Below are 16064 nucleotides of genomic sequence, written 5' to 3' on the forward strand. Positions count from 1 at the left end.
TTATCTCTTAATTTCACAGTAATAATATACATTATACAAAATTAATTAAAATATTAAAACTTATATTCATTGTATTATAAAAGATGCATTTGTAATGTTTATTTAAGTTAAATTTATTTTACTAATCTTTTTATCGCTTTATTTCACATTTTCTTATGTTATATATCATTTCATAATAAATAAAATTTTATATAGTTAATCTAGTTCATTTCAAGTATCTCTTACTCATTTATTTAATTTCTAATATTATTAATTCCTAATATTCTTAACTTATTTCACTGCCCAAATAACCTATGACAGACTGATTAAACTGGATAAGCGGGTCCTTGGCACTGGACACCGTGGTGTCTCGGGCCGTCATACCATGGGACATGAAATACAGAACATTAACCACGTATGCAATCAATATGGCTAAAAAGACATGGTAACAAATAATCGGGCATACAAGCCATGAATGCAGGCAGAAAGCTATAAATATAGGCATAAAGCCTTACGCAGTACTGCTCAAACAATCCCCTATTGGCATGCCAATCTATCTAATCAGACACACTTGTCTAGACAATATATGGGTACATTAGTAACTTTAAATTTTCATATATTTGATTATTTCATTATGAATTCTATTTATAATTTATAGCATTACAATTCCATTCCTAATGGAAACACAATGCCAAATTTCGTTTTCACATAATACATATTTTCATGGATTTCATTCATATGAATCACAATTTACTAATCACCTCATATATTTAACATTTACAATCTCTTATCTAATTTATCATACTATTTCGCATGTCCTTCAGGTTTAAACATTCTCATTTTTACTCATAATGGGAACATAAGTCCCAAGTGACATTTTCACATCATTTACACATTCAACAATTCATTTATAGTGATTACAACTCATATTTCAAGTTATGTTGGCATTGCCTCCTAAGTTCCATTTGTGATGAGAATGCAAATCTTAACTACCTATCCACATAATTTAAGTATACATTAAATCATTTAAGTGAGATACCATTAGCAATTTAGGTTTTGGTCTTTTGCTTTTAATATCATTGTGGTTACTATTTATATTACTATTTACACTAATTTTTGACTATTTCATAAATATTAGGTATACAAATTCTAAACATATGATCATACCACATTTTTTGTTCTAAATTTGTTGGTATTGATTGCTAATTGTAATTTAAAGCTTACTGGAAGTAAATCCAAAATTTCAGATTTTGTCACCTTTGTTTTCTGTTCCATTGGACCAATCTACAGTGGGATTTTGGCTAAATTTTCTTCATCAAAGTTGTTCTTTAATGTCTCTACTTTAATTCTCTTAATGAATCACTCTATTTGGAGTTTTGTAACTCAAGTTATGGTTAATTTACCACAACTAGTTCATCAACTCTTTTTGGTTCTAGAACTAGGCAGATTCTGGAGTCCAATTTTGTCTAATTATTTGGGCATGCTACAATCATTTTTAGGTCTAATATCCTTCATATGAGTTGTTACTCTATGTCTTAGGATCACTCAGGTTCAAAAATCATAATTTTTCTAGTTATGGAGAGTAAGTTATAGCCAATTAACTAACATGGACTCCTGAACCCTATACCTTCAGGATTTCAAGTTAGGTCAGCATTTTTTGTTCCCATTTTAGGGTCCTTGCAAATCAAAGTTGGAGTCCTATTTCTTAGGTTTCCAAAACAATTTGGCTCATTCCAATTGGAGTTTCCTAGTGGTAGATATGATCTAAATACTATTCTAGGGTCAAATGTCTATTTGGTTAAATTTCAGGATTTGGAATGCTAACTTGTCCTAGCAATTTCTCCTAGTTCCATTAGGTTCTAGGTTTTGGTCAAAACACCAAATTTGTAGTTCTAGGTCTTATAGAAGTTTGGGCTTTGATTTCACTTCATTTTCAGTATTGTAGACCAAGTTAAGGCATTTTTGCCAAAACTAGTCAGGTTGGCCAATGTTCAGAATTTTCTGGTCAGTTTAGTTCTGGCAGTTTTATTGGACTAATTTTTGTTAACAATTTGATTAGGTGTAACACCCTCCCGGTAGCAACTCCGTACATTCTATTGTTCCGGTGACCGGTGTCGGTCCGGACAGCTAGAACGTCCAGAAAAATATTTAAACTAAAGTCAGAAACCATAATTAACTCAAATATTAATAAGAAAAATTTAGTAAAAATTTTAGAAATAAAATACAACCAAGTTAAACGAGCCGGTGCCCTAACGAGGGATAACTCAGAGGGAAGTTGCGGTTCTCGCAACGAGGAGCCCTAGACCTAGGGGAAAAATTATAAAATAATTTTTGGGACTCCAGAGAAGGGTCATTGAGGTTCCTATGGCATTAGAATGCCAAGAAAATATTTAGGAAAAATTTTCAATCGGTACAGCCAATTTTGACCCGTTAAGCCAAACGGAGGGCATTTTGGTCATTTCGCCTTCAGAGGTGATTTTTAGCCGACTTGTCCAGTTAAGTAAATAATTAATATGACATAAAATATGAAGAAACATTGCTAAAAACTAAATTGAAATTGAGTAGTGATGAAAAGAAAAGAAAAATCCATAAAAATGCCAAATATGACATCATTATGATGTCATTTGAAAGTCTCCACCAATTATAATTAAACAACCATATTATTAACTAATAAAAGAGACTAAATGAAGACCAAATTAACCAAAAATACAGCAGCCACCTCCTTCAAACCAGCCAAAACGTAGAGAGAGAGAAGATAGGGTTTCCACCATAGCCATTCTTTGCAAGCTTTCATTCTCATGCTTCCTCACCATATTTCCTCAAGACCCCAACACTAAAATGAATCCTTGGACCTAGAGGAAGTGTTTGGCAGCCAAGAGAGTACAAGAAAAGTGAAGATTAAACTTGGGAAAAAGGTGCCACTTAAAGGTTAGTGCATTAGATACCTAAAACTCTTTATTTTCATGATTAGTAACTTGAATTGAGTAAAAATTTGTAACTAAAATGAACAATAATTATGTGTATACATACCATAAATTTCGGCTGCCCTATTGAAGGAACAATAATGGAGTGTTTTGATGGACTTAAAGTGGATTAGAGATTATGTTTAAACCATATATGCATGTGGATAGTGAATGAGATAGTTAATTCAAGCATGTTGTGAAAACTCATATGGAAATTAGGGTTTTGAGAAGTGAAAATTTGACTTGGCTTAGGAAATTATTAGAGAACCTTTTAATGGTCAATTAGTGACCATTTTAGGTAAGTTGACCACAATTTGGACTGAAATAATGCATGGCAAAGTGAATGTGTAGGCTGCCTAAAGACAGCAGCAAGGTGACTGAAATTTCAGTCCACTTGCACAGCCATATCTTTGGCTGTGTTGGTCCAATTGGTGTTTGGCCAATTGGACATGAAACTAGGCTTACAATGGCACATTTTTTCTGAAGAAACCATGCCCAAAAGACCAAAGCAAGAGGACCAAAAGTTGGCCCCAATCCGGATCCCCTGCAACAGCACCTGCAGAAATGACCAAATGAACAGTAACTGTTCATTTGGCCATAACTCACTGTAGATTTGGTCAATTGACCTGAAATTCTTACAGCAACAAGCTAAGACATAGAAAAACAACTTTCATGAAGAAACCTACCCCTAATTATGGCCAGAACCTATTCAAATATGCAGTCACAATCACTGTTCATGTTAGTGTAGATATGGTAATTTCTGCAGAATAGAAATCCGGCCAGCTGTGGTTTTTGGACCATATCTGGAGCTACAAAACTCCAAATGGAGTGATTCAAAAAAAGAAATTCAACTAGACAAAATAAGGAACAACTTTTATGTTTACCAATTCCTCAAATTTCCACTGTAACAGTTCCTAATGGAACAGTAAAGTTATGGTACAAAATCTGAAAAATCTGCTCCTTTGGTTTAATGCTTAGAAATGGTATTAACGCTTAATGCCAACAAGTTTTAAATACAAAATGTGGTATGTTGGGAGTGCCAAAGTCAATGTACATATTTTCTATCCAAAAGTCAACATTTTTGTTGACCAATGAGGTGAATAGTAACACCAAAACATGAAATTCACAAATTGAAGAATTTAAAAGTTTCAAATGCCCTAGTATACCTAACATGATTGGTTTGGATAGTTTGGCATGCTAATAGGGTTCAGTTAGCAGTACTGCACATGGCAATATGCCATTCTGTGATTTTATGGCTTTTAGCCATTCTGACCTTGCATTGAGACTTGGCCTTGTGCCTGATATTATTTACAGCTTGTTAGCTGTTCTGTTGCACACCGGGAGATGCATATGTGACCGATGGTGTGACGGCCCGAGGTACTCGATACCCAATGCCAGTTTACCCGTTTATCCAGTCCAGTCGTCTAGTGTAGGTTACTTGGGCAACCAAATGAATAAAAGTGGGCAAAGTTAATGAAATAATAGATATACCAATACCAAATAAAGAAATCATACACATTCTATACATACTTAATTTATGTTATTTTCTTTTATTATATTATTGCACCACTAAGCATTATTGCTTAGCGCGTTGCTTTTGCCACACGTAGGTGCTGGAGATACAGATCGTGAGCCCAGTAGACCGCAGACTGGGTGAGTTCATCCTGCAGCTCTGCACAGTGTCCGTGTCACCTCACTACCTGCAGTGCATTGGTAGGGCACTAGGTGTCATTTTGTCATTTTGTAACTAAATTTTTATTTTCTCATATGTATTTGGATTTATGTAATGTATTTTGAGGTTCATGTAAATAATAAAGATTTATGGTTATGTATGGAAGTAATTTGAGTATTTAATTATTGTTTATATATGAGAACCTGAGAAATGATGATTGAGAACTGAAACTGAAAAAAAATGTTGAGATTTTGATATTGAGATTCTGTTGATGAATTGAAGTTAGGATTGTTTGGAAATTATTTGGAAGTGTTTTTAACAGGTTCCGAAGCTATTTCTCCATTTTTAGCGGTACTCATGGATTTTCTTTAAAATTTTCGGAACCTCAAATAAATAATACTTTTGATAAATGGCTAAAATAAATTATATTTCATAAATTATATTCACAAGCATGATATAAATTAATTAAGGTATATTAGAATGTGCCGGTACACCGTGTGGCATTACTTACTCGGGTATACTGTACACGGGTAAGGGGTGTCACATTTAGTGGTATCAGAGCCTGGTTTAGGCGTTTCTGGGCCTAGATTGAGTCCATACCATGCATTGCATTTGTAAGAGTCGAGGTGACGCTAATGCAGATCTGTTTGTCTTTCTTATTTTGAATAGGATATGGACCCTTCATCTCAAAGAGCAGTCGAGGAGGAAGTGGAGAGTCATGCTCCACCTGCAGCAGCGGAGACTGGGGGCATGGGAGAACCTGCTCCGCCAGCTCAAGCCGAGCCTGCTCAGCCTCCACAGGCCATGTTCCAACAAATGGCCGACTTCTTTAGACAAATGGCGGGAGTAATGCCAGCACCACCACCACCACCAGCTCCACAGCAGAAATCACACCTGGAAAGGCTAAGAAAGTTTGGAGCAGTGGACTTTTTCGGTAAGAGAGAAGATGACTCTGTTGCAGCCGAGAATTGGTTGAACAGAACGGGCAGAGTCTTAAAACAACTCCACTGCACCTCAGAGCAAAATCTAGAAGCTGCAGTATCCTTGTTGCAAGATGATGCATATGAGTGGTGGGACACGGTATCCAGTGAAGTGCAGCCAGAAGCTGTAACTTGGGACTTCTTTCTCTCCGAATTCAAGAAGAAATATGTGGGTACTGTATACCTGGAAGAGAGAAGAAGAGAGTTTATTAACCTGAGGCAGAGACAGCTGTCAGTGGCAGAATATGAGAAGGAATTTGTTCGATTAAGCCGCTATGGAAGGGAGATAGTCCCTAATGAAGCTGAAAGATGTAAGAGATTTGAGGAGGGACTAAATGACAACATCAAGATCCAGCTCACTGCCTTGGGAATCACAGAATTTAGCAAGTTGGTGGAAGCTGCAATAAGGGTTGAAAAAGTGAGAATCAGTGAGCAGACCAGAAGGGAGAGACAGCAGAGGGGACCAGTCGGTCTAGCTCATCTCCTGCACTGGAAGAAGTTCAGAGGTCCACCCGCATAGAGTTCAGTCAACCACAAGGTCGTGGTCGGTCTCGGGGCCCAGCCACGATTTACCCCTAGGAGAGGTCGGTCCACACCATCGGTGGGCAGCTCTCCAGGATGGGTTCAGGACCAGCCCAACATCTTCTCGCATGTCCACACCATGCGAAATGGCACAAGGAGAGTGTTGGAGAGTGGCGGTGCCTGTTTAAGATGTGGGTCGACAGAGCATCAGCTGAGGAACTGCCCACGTAGAACTACTACAGCTACTCCAACACAAGCAGACAGACCTGCTCCTGCACCCCAGAGAGGTAGAAAATCTGGTAAGTCTGACGCAATGGGACCATCACGAGGCACGCATCGAGCGGCAGAGAGGCGGATAACGGACCACTGCGAGAAATTATGCCACGAGAGCTCGGGAGGAGCAAGATGCCGGACATCATCGAGTGCGTTCTCCTCTACAATACTCCTGTGCATGCATTGGTGGATCCAGATCCACTCATTCCTACATTTGCATCAACTTACCCGTAGAAAGGGGATACTAATAGGGAGAGTGACCAAGACATTACGGTCACTAATCCATTGGGTCCGATATAGTAGTGGTGAACAAGGTATACAAGGGTTGCAGTTAAGGATTCAGGTATGAATTCTAAGCGGACTGATTGAGTTGCCCTTCCACGAGTTTGGCGTGATTTTGGGAATGGGTGGTTGTCACGTCATCAGGCAATAGTTGATTGCAAATTGAAGAGAATTTCTCTGAAAACTCCTGAGGGTAATGAGATTACAGTTGTGGGTGAAAGGACAGATTTCTTGTCCAATGTCATCTCAGCCACAGTTGCAAGAAGAATGATGAGAAAAGGCTGTGAAGCCTACCTAGCACATGTGGTGGATACTAGGCAGGCTAAGCCAGACCTGAGTAATATACCCACAGTAAGAGACTTCCCAGAGGTATTTCCTGAAGAATTGCCTGGTTTGCCACCAGAAAGGGAAGTTGAATTTGCTATTGAGACACTGCCGGGTACAACACCCATTTCCATTGCTCCTTATAGGATGGCACCCACAGAATTGAGGGAGTTGAAAACTCAGTTACAAGAGTTGCTAGATAAGGGGTTCATACGCCCCAGTGTGTCACCATGGGGAGCTCCAGTGCTGTTTGTGAAAAAGAAGGATGGGACTTTGAGACTATGCATCGATTACCGGCAGTTGAATAAAGTGACTGTGAAGAACAAATATCCGTTGCCTAGAATTGATGATCTGTTTGATCAGTTGAAGGGAGCAGGAGTATTTTCTAAGATTGATCTCAGATCAGGGTATCATCAGCTGAGGGTGAAGGATGTAGATGTGCCCAAGACTGCATTCAGGACCCGGTATGGGCATTATGAGTTTCTGGTGATGCCCTTTGGCTTAACAAATGCACCAGCGGCATTCATGGACCTTATGAACCGTATCTTCCATCCATACCTAGATCGGTTCGTAGTGGTCTTTATTGATGATATTTTGGTGTATTCCAAGACCAGGGAAGAACATGATGAGCATTTGAGGATTGTTCTGCAAACCCTGAAAGAAAAGAAGCTGTATGCTAAGTTGTCCAAATGTGACTTTTGGCTGAATGAGATAGCATTTCTTGAACACATAGTGTCAGCTGATGGGATTAGGGTGGATCCCAAGAAAATAGAAGCAGTGATGGAATGGAAGCCTCCCAGAAATACAACTGAGGTCAGAAGCTTCTTGGGGCTAGCTGGGTATTACAGAAGATTTGTGAAGGGATTTTCCTTAATAGCTGCTCCAATGACCAAGTTGTTACACAAGAATGTCAGATTTGACTGGAATGACAAGTGTCAGACCAGTTTTGAGAAGTTGAAGGCTATGTTGACAGAAGCACCAGTGTTAACACAGCCAGTGTCAGGAAAAGACTTTGTGGTCTACAGTGATGCCTCACATAATGGGCTAGGGTGTGTATTGATGCAAGAGGGAAAGGTGGTCGCTTATGCTTCCAGGCAGCTAAGGCCACATGAACAGAATTACCCTACCCATGATCTAGAGCTTGCAGCAATTATCTTCGCACTGAAGATATGGAGGCATTACTTGTATGGTGAAAAGTGCTACATTTACACAGACCACAAAAGCCTGAAATATTTGCCAACTCAGAGGGAGCTCAACCTTAGACAGAGGAGATGGATTGAGTTCCTGAAGGATTATGATTGTGTGATTGACTACCATCCTGGGAAGGCAAATGTAGTTGCTGATGCTTTGAGCAGAAAGTCCATCACAGCTTTGAGATCATTGAATGCCCGTCTATCTTTGATTCGAGATGGAGCTATTTTGGCTGAGTTGCAAGTGAGGCCAAACCTGCTACAGCAGATTTTAGATGGGCAAAAAGTAGATGAAAAGTTACTGGCTATTATGAGCAAAATCCCAGAGGAAGCGGTGACTATGAGGTGAAAGCGGTGGGTGTACGCACTACAAAGGAAGACGTGTGTACGGATAATGGGGAATTGAAAGCCAGTATTCTAAAAGAGGCACACACCAGTGTATATGCTATGCACCCAGGAAGTACAAAGATGTATCATGATCTGAAGCTCCAGTATTGGTGGCCTGGTATGAAGAAGGACATAGCTGACTATGTGACTAAATGCTTGACATGTCAGCAAGTCAAGGCAGAACATCAAGTTCCATCGGGTTTGCTACAGCCTATACGCATACCTGAATGGAAATGGGATCGGGTCACCATGGATTTTGTAAGTGGTCTACCTCTCACTCGGAAGAAACATGATGCAGCATGGGTGATAGTTGATAGATTGACGAAGTCAGCACACTTTCTGCCAGTTAGGACTGACTACTCACTGGAGAAGTTAGCAGAATTGTATATCAGTGAGATAGTTAGACTGCATGGAATTCCACTTTCCATCATATCTGATCGAGACCCAAGGTTCACATCGAGATTTTGGAAAAAGTTGCATGAATCCTTGGGTACACAACTCCATTTCAGCACAGCTTTCCATCCTCAGACGGATGGGCAATCAGAAAGAGTAATCCAGGTAAACAATTGAACCAATTGAATTAATACAAATATTGAACTGAAATGATAACAATAACATGAAATATATGTCAGGTCTTTGAGGATATGCTGAGGAGTTGTGTCATTGAATTTGAGGGAAGTTGGGATAGATACCTCCCACTGGCAGAATTTTCATACAACAATAGCTACCAAGCTAGCATCCAAATGGCCCCATATGAAGCACTGTATGGGAGAAAATGTAGAACTCCAGTGTGCTGGACTGAATTGGGCGAAGACAAATTGGTAGGGCCAGACCTGGTGAAATAGACTGAGGAGAAAGTGAAACTAATCAAAGCAAATCTGAAGGTTGCCTCAGACAGACAGAAATCTTATGCCGACCTGAAAAGAAAAGAAATAGAATATGTGGTTGGCGACAAAGTGTTCCTCAAGGTGTCACCATGGAAGAAAGTATTGAGGTTTGGAAGGAAAGGTAAGTTAAGCCCTAGGTTCATTGGCCCATATGAAGTCATTGAACGTGTGGGTCCAGTGGCCTATAGGCTAGCTTTACCACCAGAGCTGGACAAGATCCACAATGTATTTCACGTATCCATGCTCAGAAGATACCGCTCAGATCCTTCACATGTCATCTCCAGGGAAGAAATTGAAATACAATCGGATTTAACATATGAAGAAGAACCTCTACGGATCCCAGCTCGGGAAGTGAAAGAGTTGAGGAACAAGCAGATTCCACTGGTGAAAGTGCTTTGGAGGCACCACAACACCGAGGAGCCAACTTGGGAAAGTGAAGAAACGATGAGGCAACAGTTCCCTCAACTATTTGCATCAGGTAAATTTCGAGGACGAAATTTAAATTAGAGGGGAAGAGTTGTAACACCCTCCCGGTAGCAACTCCGTACATTCTACTGTTCCGGTGACCGGTGTCGGTCCGGACAGCTAGAACATCCGGAAAAATATTTAAACTAAAGTCAGGAACCATAATTAACTCAAATATTAATAAGAAAAATTTAGTAAAAATTTTAGAAATAAAATACAACCAAGTTAAACGAGCCGGTGCCCTAGCGAGGGGTAACTCAGAGGGAAGTTGCGGTTCTCGCAACGAGGAGCCCTAGACCAGGGGAAAAAATTATAAAATAATTTTTGGGACTCCAGAGAAGGGTCATTGAGGTTCCTATGGCATTAGAATGCCAAGAAAATATTTAGGAAAATTTTTCAATCGGTACAGCCAATTTTGACCCGTTAAGCCAAACGGAGGGCATTTTGGTCATTTCGCCTTCAGAGGTGATTTTTGGCCGACTTGTCCAGTTAAGTAAATAATTAATATGACATAAAATATGAAGAAACATTACTAAAAATTAAATTGAAATTGAGTAGTGATGAAAAGAAAAGAAAAATCCATAAAAATGCCAAATATGACATCATTATGATGTCATTTGAAAGTCTCCACCAATTATAATTAAACAACCATATTATTAACTAATAAAAGAGACTAAATGAAGACCAAATTAACCAAAAATACAGCAGCCACCTCCTTCAAACCAGCCAAAACGTAGAGAGAGAGAAGATAGGGTTTCCACCATAGCCATTCTTTGCAAGCTTTCATTCTCATGCTTCCTCACCATATTTCCTCAAGACCCCAACACTAAAATGAATCCTTGGACCTAGAGGAAGTGTTTGGCAGCCAAGAGAGTACAAGAAAAGTGAAGATTAAACTTGGGAAAAAAGTGCCACTTAAAGGTTAGTGCATTAGATACCTAAAACTCTTTATTTTCATGATTAGTAACTTGAATTGAGTAAGAATTTGTAACTAAAATGAACAATAATTATGTGTATACATACCATAAATTTTGGCTGCCCTATTGAAGGAACAATAATGGAGTGTTTTGATGGACTTAAAGTGGATTAGAGATTATGTTTAAACCATATATGCATGTGGATAGTGAATGAGATAGTTAATTCAAGCATATTGTGAAAACTCATATGGAAATTAGGGTTTTGAGAAGTGAAAATTTGACTTGGCTTAGGAAATTATTAGAGAACCTTTTAATGGTCAATTAGTGACCATTTTAGGTAAGTTGACCACAATTTGGACCGAAATAATGCATGGCAAAGTGAATGTGTAGGCTGCCTAAAGACAGTAGCAAGGTGACTGAAATTTCAGTCCACTTGCACAGCCATATCTTTGGCTGTGTTGGTCCAATTAGTGTTTGGCCAATTGGACATGAAACTAGGCTTACAATGGCACATTTTTGCTGAAGAAACCATGCCCAAAAGACCAAAGCAAGAGGACCAAAAGTTGGCCCCAATCCGGATCCCCTGCAACAGCACCTGCAGAAATGACCAAATGAACAGTAACTGTTCATTTGGCCATAACTCACTGTAGATTTGGTCAATTGACCTGAAATTTTTACAGCAACAAGCTAAGACATAGACAAACAACTTTCATGAAGAAACCTACCCCAAATTATGGCCAGAACCTATTCAAATATGCAGTCACAGTCACTGTTCATGTTACTGTAGATATGGTAATTTCTGCAGAATGGAAATCCGGCCAGCTGTGGTTTTTGGACCATATCTGGAGCTACAAAACTCCAAATGGAGTGATTCAAAAAAATAAATTCAACTAGACAAAATAAGGAACAACTTTTATGTTTACCAATTCCTCAAATTTCCACTGTAACAGTTCCTAATGGAACAGTAAAGTTATGGTACAAAATCTGAAAAATCTGCTCCTTTGGTTTAATGCTTAGAAATAGTATTAACGCTTAATGCTAACAAGTTTTAAATACAAAATGTAGTATGTTGGGAGTGCCAAAGTCAATGTACATATTTTCTATCCAAAAGTCAACATTTTTGTTGACCAATGAGGTGAATAGTAACACCAAAACATGAAATTCACAAATTGAAGAATTTAAAAGTTTCAAATGCCCTAGTATACCTAACAAGCAGTACTGCACATGGCAATATGCCATTCTGTGATTTTATGGCTTTTAGCCATTCTGACCTTGCATTGAGACTTGGCCTTGTGCCTGATATTATTCTGACTTGTTAGCTATTGCACAGGGAGATGCATATGTGACCGATGGTGTGACGGCGAGGTACTCGATACGATGCGGTTACCCGTTTATCCAGTCCAGTCGTCTAGTGTAGGTTACTTGGGCAACCAAATGAATAAAAGTGGGCAAAGTTAATGAAATAATAGATATACCAATACCAAATAAAGAAATCATACACATTCTATACATACTTACTTTCTGCTATTTTCTTTTATTATATTATTGCACCACTAAGCATTATTGCTTAGCGCGTTGCTTTTGCCACGCGTAGGTACTAGAGATACAGATCGTGAGCCCAGTAGACCGCAGACTGGGTGAGTTCATCCTGCAGCTCTGCACAGTGTCCGTGTCACCTCACTACCTGCAGTGCATTGGTAGGGCACTAGGTGTCATTTTGTCATTTTGTAACTAAATTTTTATTTTCTCATATGTATTTGGATTTATGTAATGTATTTTGAGGTTCATGTAAATAATAAAGATTTATGGTTATGTATGGAAGTAATTTGAGTATTTAATTGTTGTTTATATATGAGAACCCTGAGAAATGATGATTGAGAACTGAAATTGAAAAAAATGTTGAGATTTTGATATTGAGATTCTGTTGATGAATTGAAGTTGGGATTGTTTGGAAATTATTTGGAAGTGTTTTTAACAGGTTCCGAAGAACTGTTTTCTCCATTTTTAGCTGGTACTCCGCCGGATTTTCTTTAAAATTTTCGGAACCTCAAATAAATAATACTTTTGATAAATGGCTAAAATAAATTATATTTCATAAATTATATTCACAAGCATGATATAAATTAATTAAGGTATATTAGAATGTGCCGGTACACCGTGTGGCATTACTTACTCGGGTATACTGTACACGGGTAAGGGGTGTCACATTAGGTTAGGGTCAGAACTGGGCTCTAAGTTCCTCATAGGAAATGGTCTCCTATGTCTAAGCTTTCCAATGGTTCAAAAATCAGGTCATTCTGACCTTCCTAGAGTGAGTTATGTCCATTTGAACATTTACTATTCATATGGTCATTTTCCTTGATTCTAGAATTTCACTTCCGGATTCCAACCCCAATTCCAACCTCTTCCAGCCATATCTAGGTCAAGTACCTACATGAAAATTGTAGTATTATATCTTAGGTTTATTTTGCAATTGGTTTCACCTCAATTGAATTTACCTAGCTCAAGTTATAAGCGAATCAAGCTACTGGACTCAAGCTGTCTAGATTTTATCTCAATACACAACATTGCTCCCATTCAATTGTTTAGTCAACTCATCAACACATATCAATAATTGTGTGCCAAATTGACTAAATTTAGGCATAATTACATCAATTAGATCATAACAATTAAAATTCCCAATTTCAGTAAACCCTAAATCAACTTGCATAAACTTTAAATTCCAAGAGAATTTCTAGCACTAATCTTGTCTTCAAGCTCTCCTTAGCCTAAATTAACCTTCCATTCAACCAAATCTTCACTCCCCCTTTTGGGACCCACTTGGCTGAAATTTCCTCTTGCTCTAACTTCAAAATTCTTGTGGTTTCTTAGGAGCTTTCTTCAATTTAGGCTTTAGTTTAGGGTTAGCTAGGGATTTTCTAAGGAAATTTTGGTTAAACTTAGTGTTTTCAAGCTTTGGGTAAGTGTGTCAATGGAGGAAAATTGAGAGAGAAGAGAGAGAGAGCAAGGTGCCGGCCAAATGAAGAAGACAATTCTGAATTTTTATTTCAATTATTGATTTATGTATTAATTAAATATTAAATGGCAAATTTGTAAATAAATAAAATGACAATTTTATAATTATTTTGAAGTTTATAATCATTAAAATTTTGAATTTTTAATAAGTTTATTTAATTTTCATAATCTCAATTAATTAAATTAATATAACTTCATTAAATTAATAACTCTCATTTTTTTGTCAATATTGGACCATTAAATTTAATTGACCAAGTTTGGCTCTTACAGGGTTTATGTCTGTCTTTTCCGTAATACCCGATAACTCCTTATATTCCTTTGCTTTGTCCTTATTTCTTTTCATTTTCTTGGCTTATTAACTCATAAAATTCCCTCAATTGAGTCTTCATTAATGGTCTCATAGGGTTCTGCTTGAATTTAGGGTTGCACCGAACTCACTGTCACTTCCCAATGAGGTCACCCATCATCGGGACTTGTGCTCATTTAACCGATTTGCACTCTACTTCTTTTATTTTTCTTTTCTTCTTTCTTTTATCATTTTTAATTAAATTTTTAGCAATATTTATTCATATTTTAGGACATGGATCTCACTTACTTAAATGGACAAGTTGGTCAAAAATTATCTCTGAAGGTGAAATGACCAAAATGCCCTTCGTTTAGCTTAACGAGATAAAATTATTTGTATCGACTTAGAAAATTTTCTTAATATTTTCTTGGCATTTTATTTCTATCTAAGGCTCAATAACTCTTCACTAGAGTCGCAAAAATTATTTCACAAGGTTTCCCACGGGTCTAGGATTATTAGCTGTCTTCACAACCGCTTCCCGTTAGGTCACCCATCGTCGTAGCTTCGGCTCATTTAACTTCTTTGTATCTCATTTCCTAAATTTTTTCTAAATTTTTCTTATCATTATTTGGGTTATTTATGACTCCTCACTCTAGTTTAAATATAGTTCTAGACATTCTGGCTGTCCGAACAGACATTGGTTACAGAAACAGTAGAATGTACGGACTATCTAAAGTGAGGATATCACAGATTGCCCATGATGATTTACTCCAACAATGGTGGCAAATGGCAACTTGCATTGATTAAAAGGTAAGTAGTGTCAAAACTGACAACATCATTGAATTCCTCGTAAGCACCTCTACTACGAGGATGAACCTATAAAACATTTGAAAGCCTAGAATCATCATCAAGATCAAATGAATAGAAAAACTCAAGATCATTTCAACTTGCGTATAACCCGGCATCACCATCACCAAGTCGTAGCCTCCTCTTTCGCTTAATGATGTTTCGACAATCCTTTGACAAACAGTTTAAATTTTCTGGTCCACCTGCTTGAACTTCGAGCAACCTAATGCTTTTTGCGGGTCTCATGCCAGCTATATCATTTGCCTCCAATCTCTTCATATCCATATTCAATGACCTATGAGCAACCATCAATCTAGACATAGAAACTTCCAATTCATGATTGTGACTTGAAATAACTTTTGAAATCTGCCACATTCCATTTTCTCTTAGGATTGCATTAATCTTTGCAGGACAATTTATCCTCTTTGATGATTTCATAGCAATTGCTTTCCTTCCTTTATCGTAACTAATTGTTTGATATTTACGAGATCCACCTCGTACATTAACTACTGATCTTTTGAAAACACTAAAACCTTTCAATCTAGCATGTTCTTTATAGAAGTTGAACATAGTGCTAATACAAGGAAATAACATCCTGTCAGAGGACCCTCTTCAATAGCATCAGTGTTTGCTACTGCTCCAATGCCTCCTTCGTTCATATCTTGATCACCAGCTGATTCATCTTCCTCCACATCTTCAGCGAACAAACTATCATCTTTACTAAAATCATGTAACACCCACACTTTAAGTAGTCAGTACATTATACTGTTTCGATGACTAATATCTGTTCAGACAGCTAGGATGTCTGGAACTACACTTAAACTAGAGTGAGGAGGCATAAATTGATTGAATAATAATAAAGTAAAATTAAGGAAAAATAAAAGAAATTAAGTGCAAGTTGGTTAAAGGAGCCGATGTAACACCCCTATTTGCATAGTCTGGTATATTTCACTATTCCGGTGACCGGTGTCGGTCTGAACAATTAAGGGGATTAGAACCACACTTAAGACAACTAAAGAAGCCATAAACACAAATAATTAGTAATGTCCAATTAGTTAAGTATAAATAAGAAAAAT

At 37.8% G+C, this 16064-nt stretch overlaps 1 protein-coding gene across 1 annotated transcript; it reads right to left on the minus strand.

Annotated features, from left to right (window-relative positions):
• Positions 1-14907: 14907 nt before the first annotated feature.
• Positions 14908-15558, minus strand: LOC110642726 (protein FAR1-RELATED SEQUENCE 5-like). The gene is made up of 2 exons (XM_021794863.2): positions 15094-15558; positions 14908-15018 (listed from the first exon to the last, which is right to left on the minus strand). Exons 1-2 carry the CDS (start codon positions 15556-15558, stop codon positions 14908-14910), a joined length of 576 nt encoding a protein of 191 aa, XP_021650555.2.
• Between the last annotated feature and the right edge of the window lie 506 nt (positions 15559-16064).

This window comes from Hevea brasiliensis, chromosome 3 (genome assembly GCF_030052815.1).
Source record: "Hevea brasiliensis isolate MT/VB/25A 57/8 chromosome 3, ASM3005281v1, whole genome shotgun sequence".
NCBI classification, from domain to species: Eukaryota; Viridiplantae; Streptophyta; class Magnoliopsida; order Malpighiales; family Euphorbiaceae; genus Hevea; species Hevea brasiliensis.

Excerpts from the sequence above, each read along its gene's own strand:
- LOC110642726 (XM_021794863.2), bottom strand. The coding sequence starts at position 15,558 with ATGTTCAACTTCTATAAAGAACATGCTAGATTGAAAGGTTTTAGTGTT. Across the intron at positions 15,019-15,093 it reads ATGGTGATGCCGGGTTATAC|GTTCATCCTCGTAGTAGAGG; the intron begins GCAAGTTGAAAT and ends AATGTTTTATAG.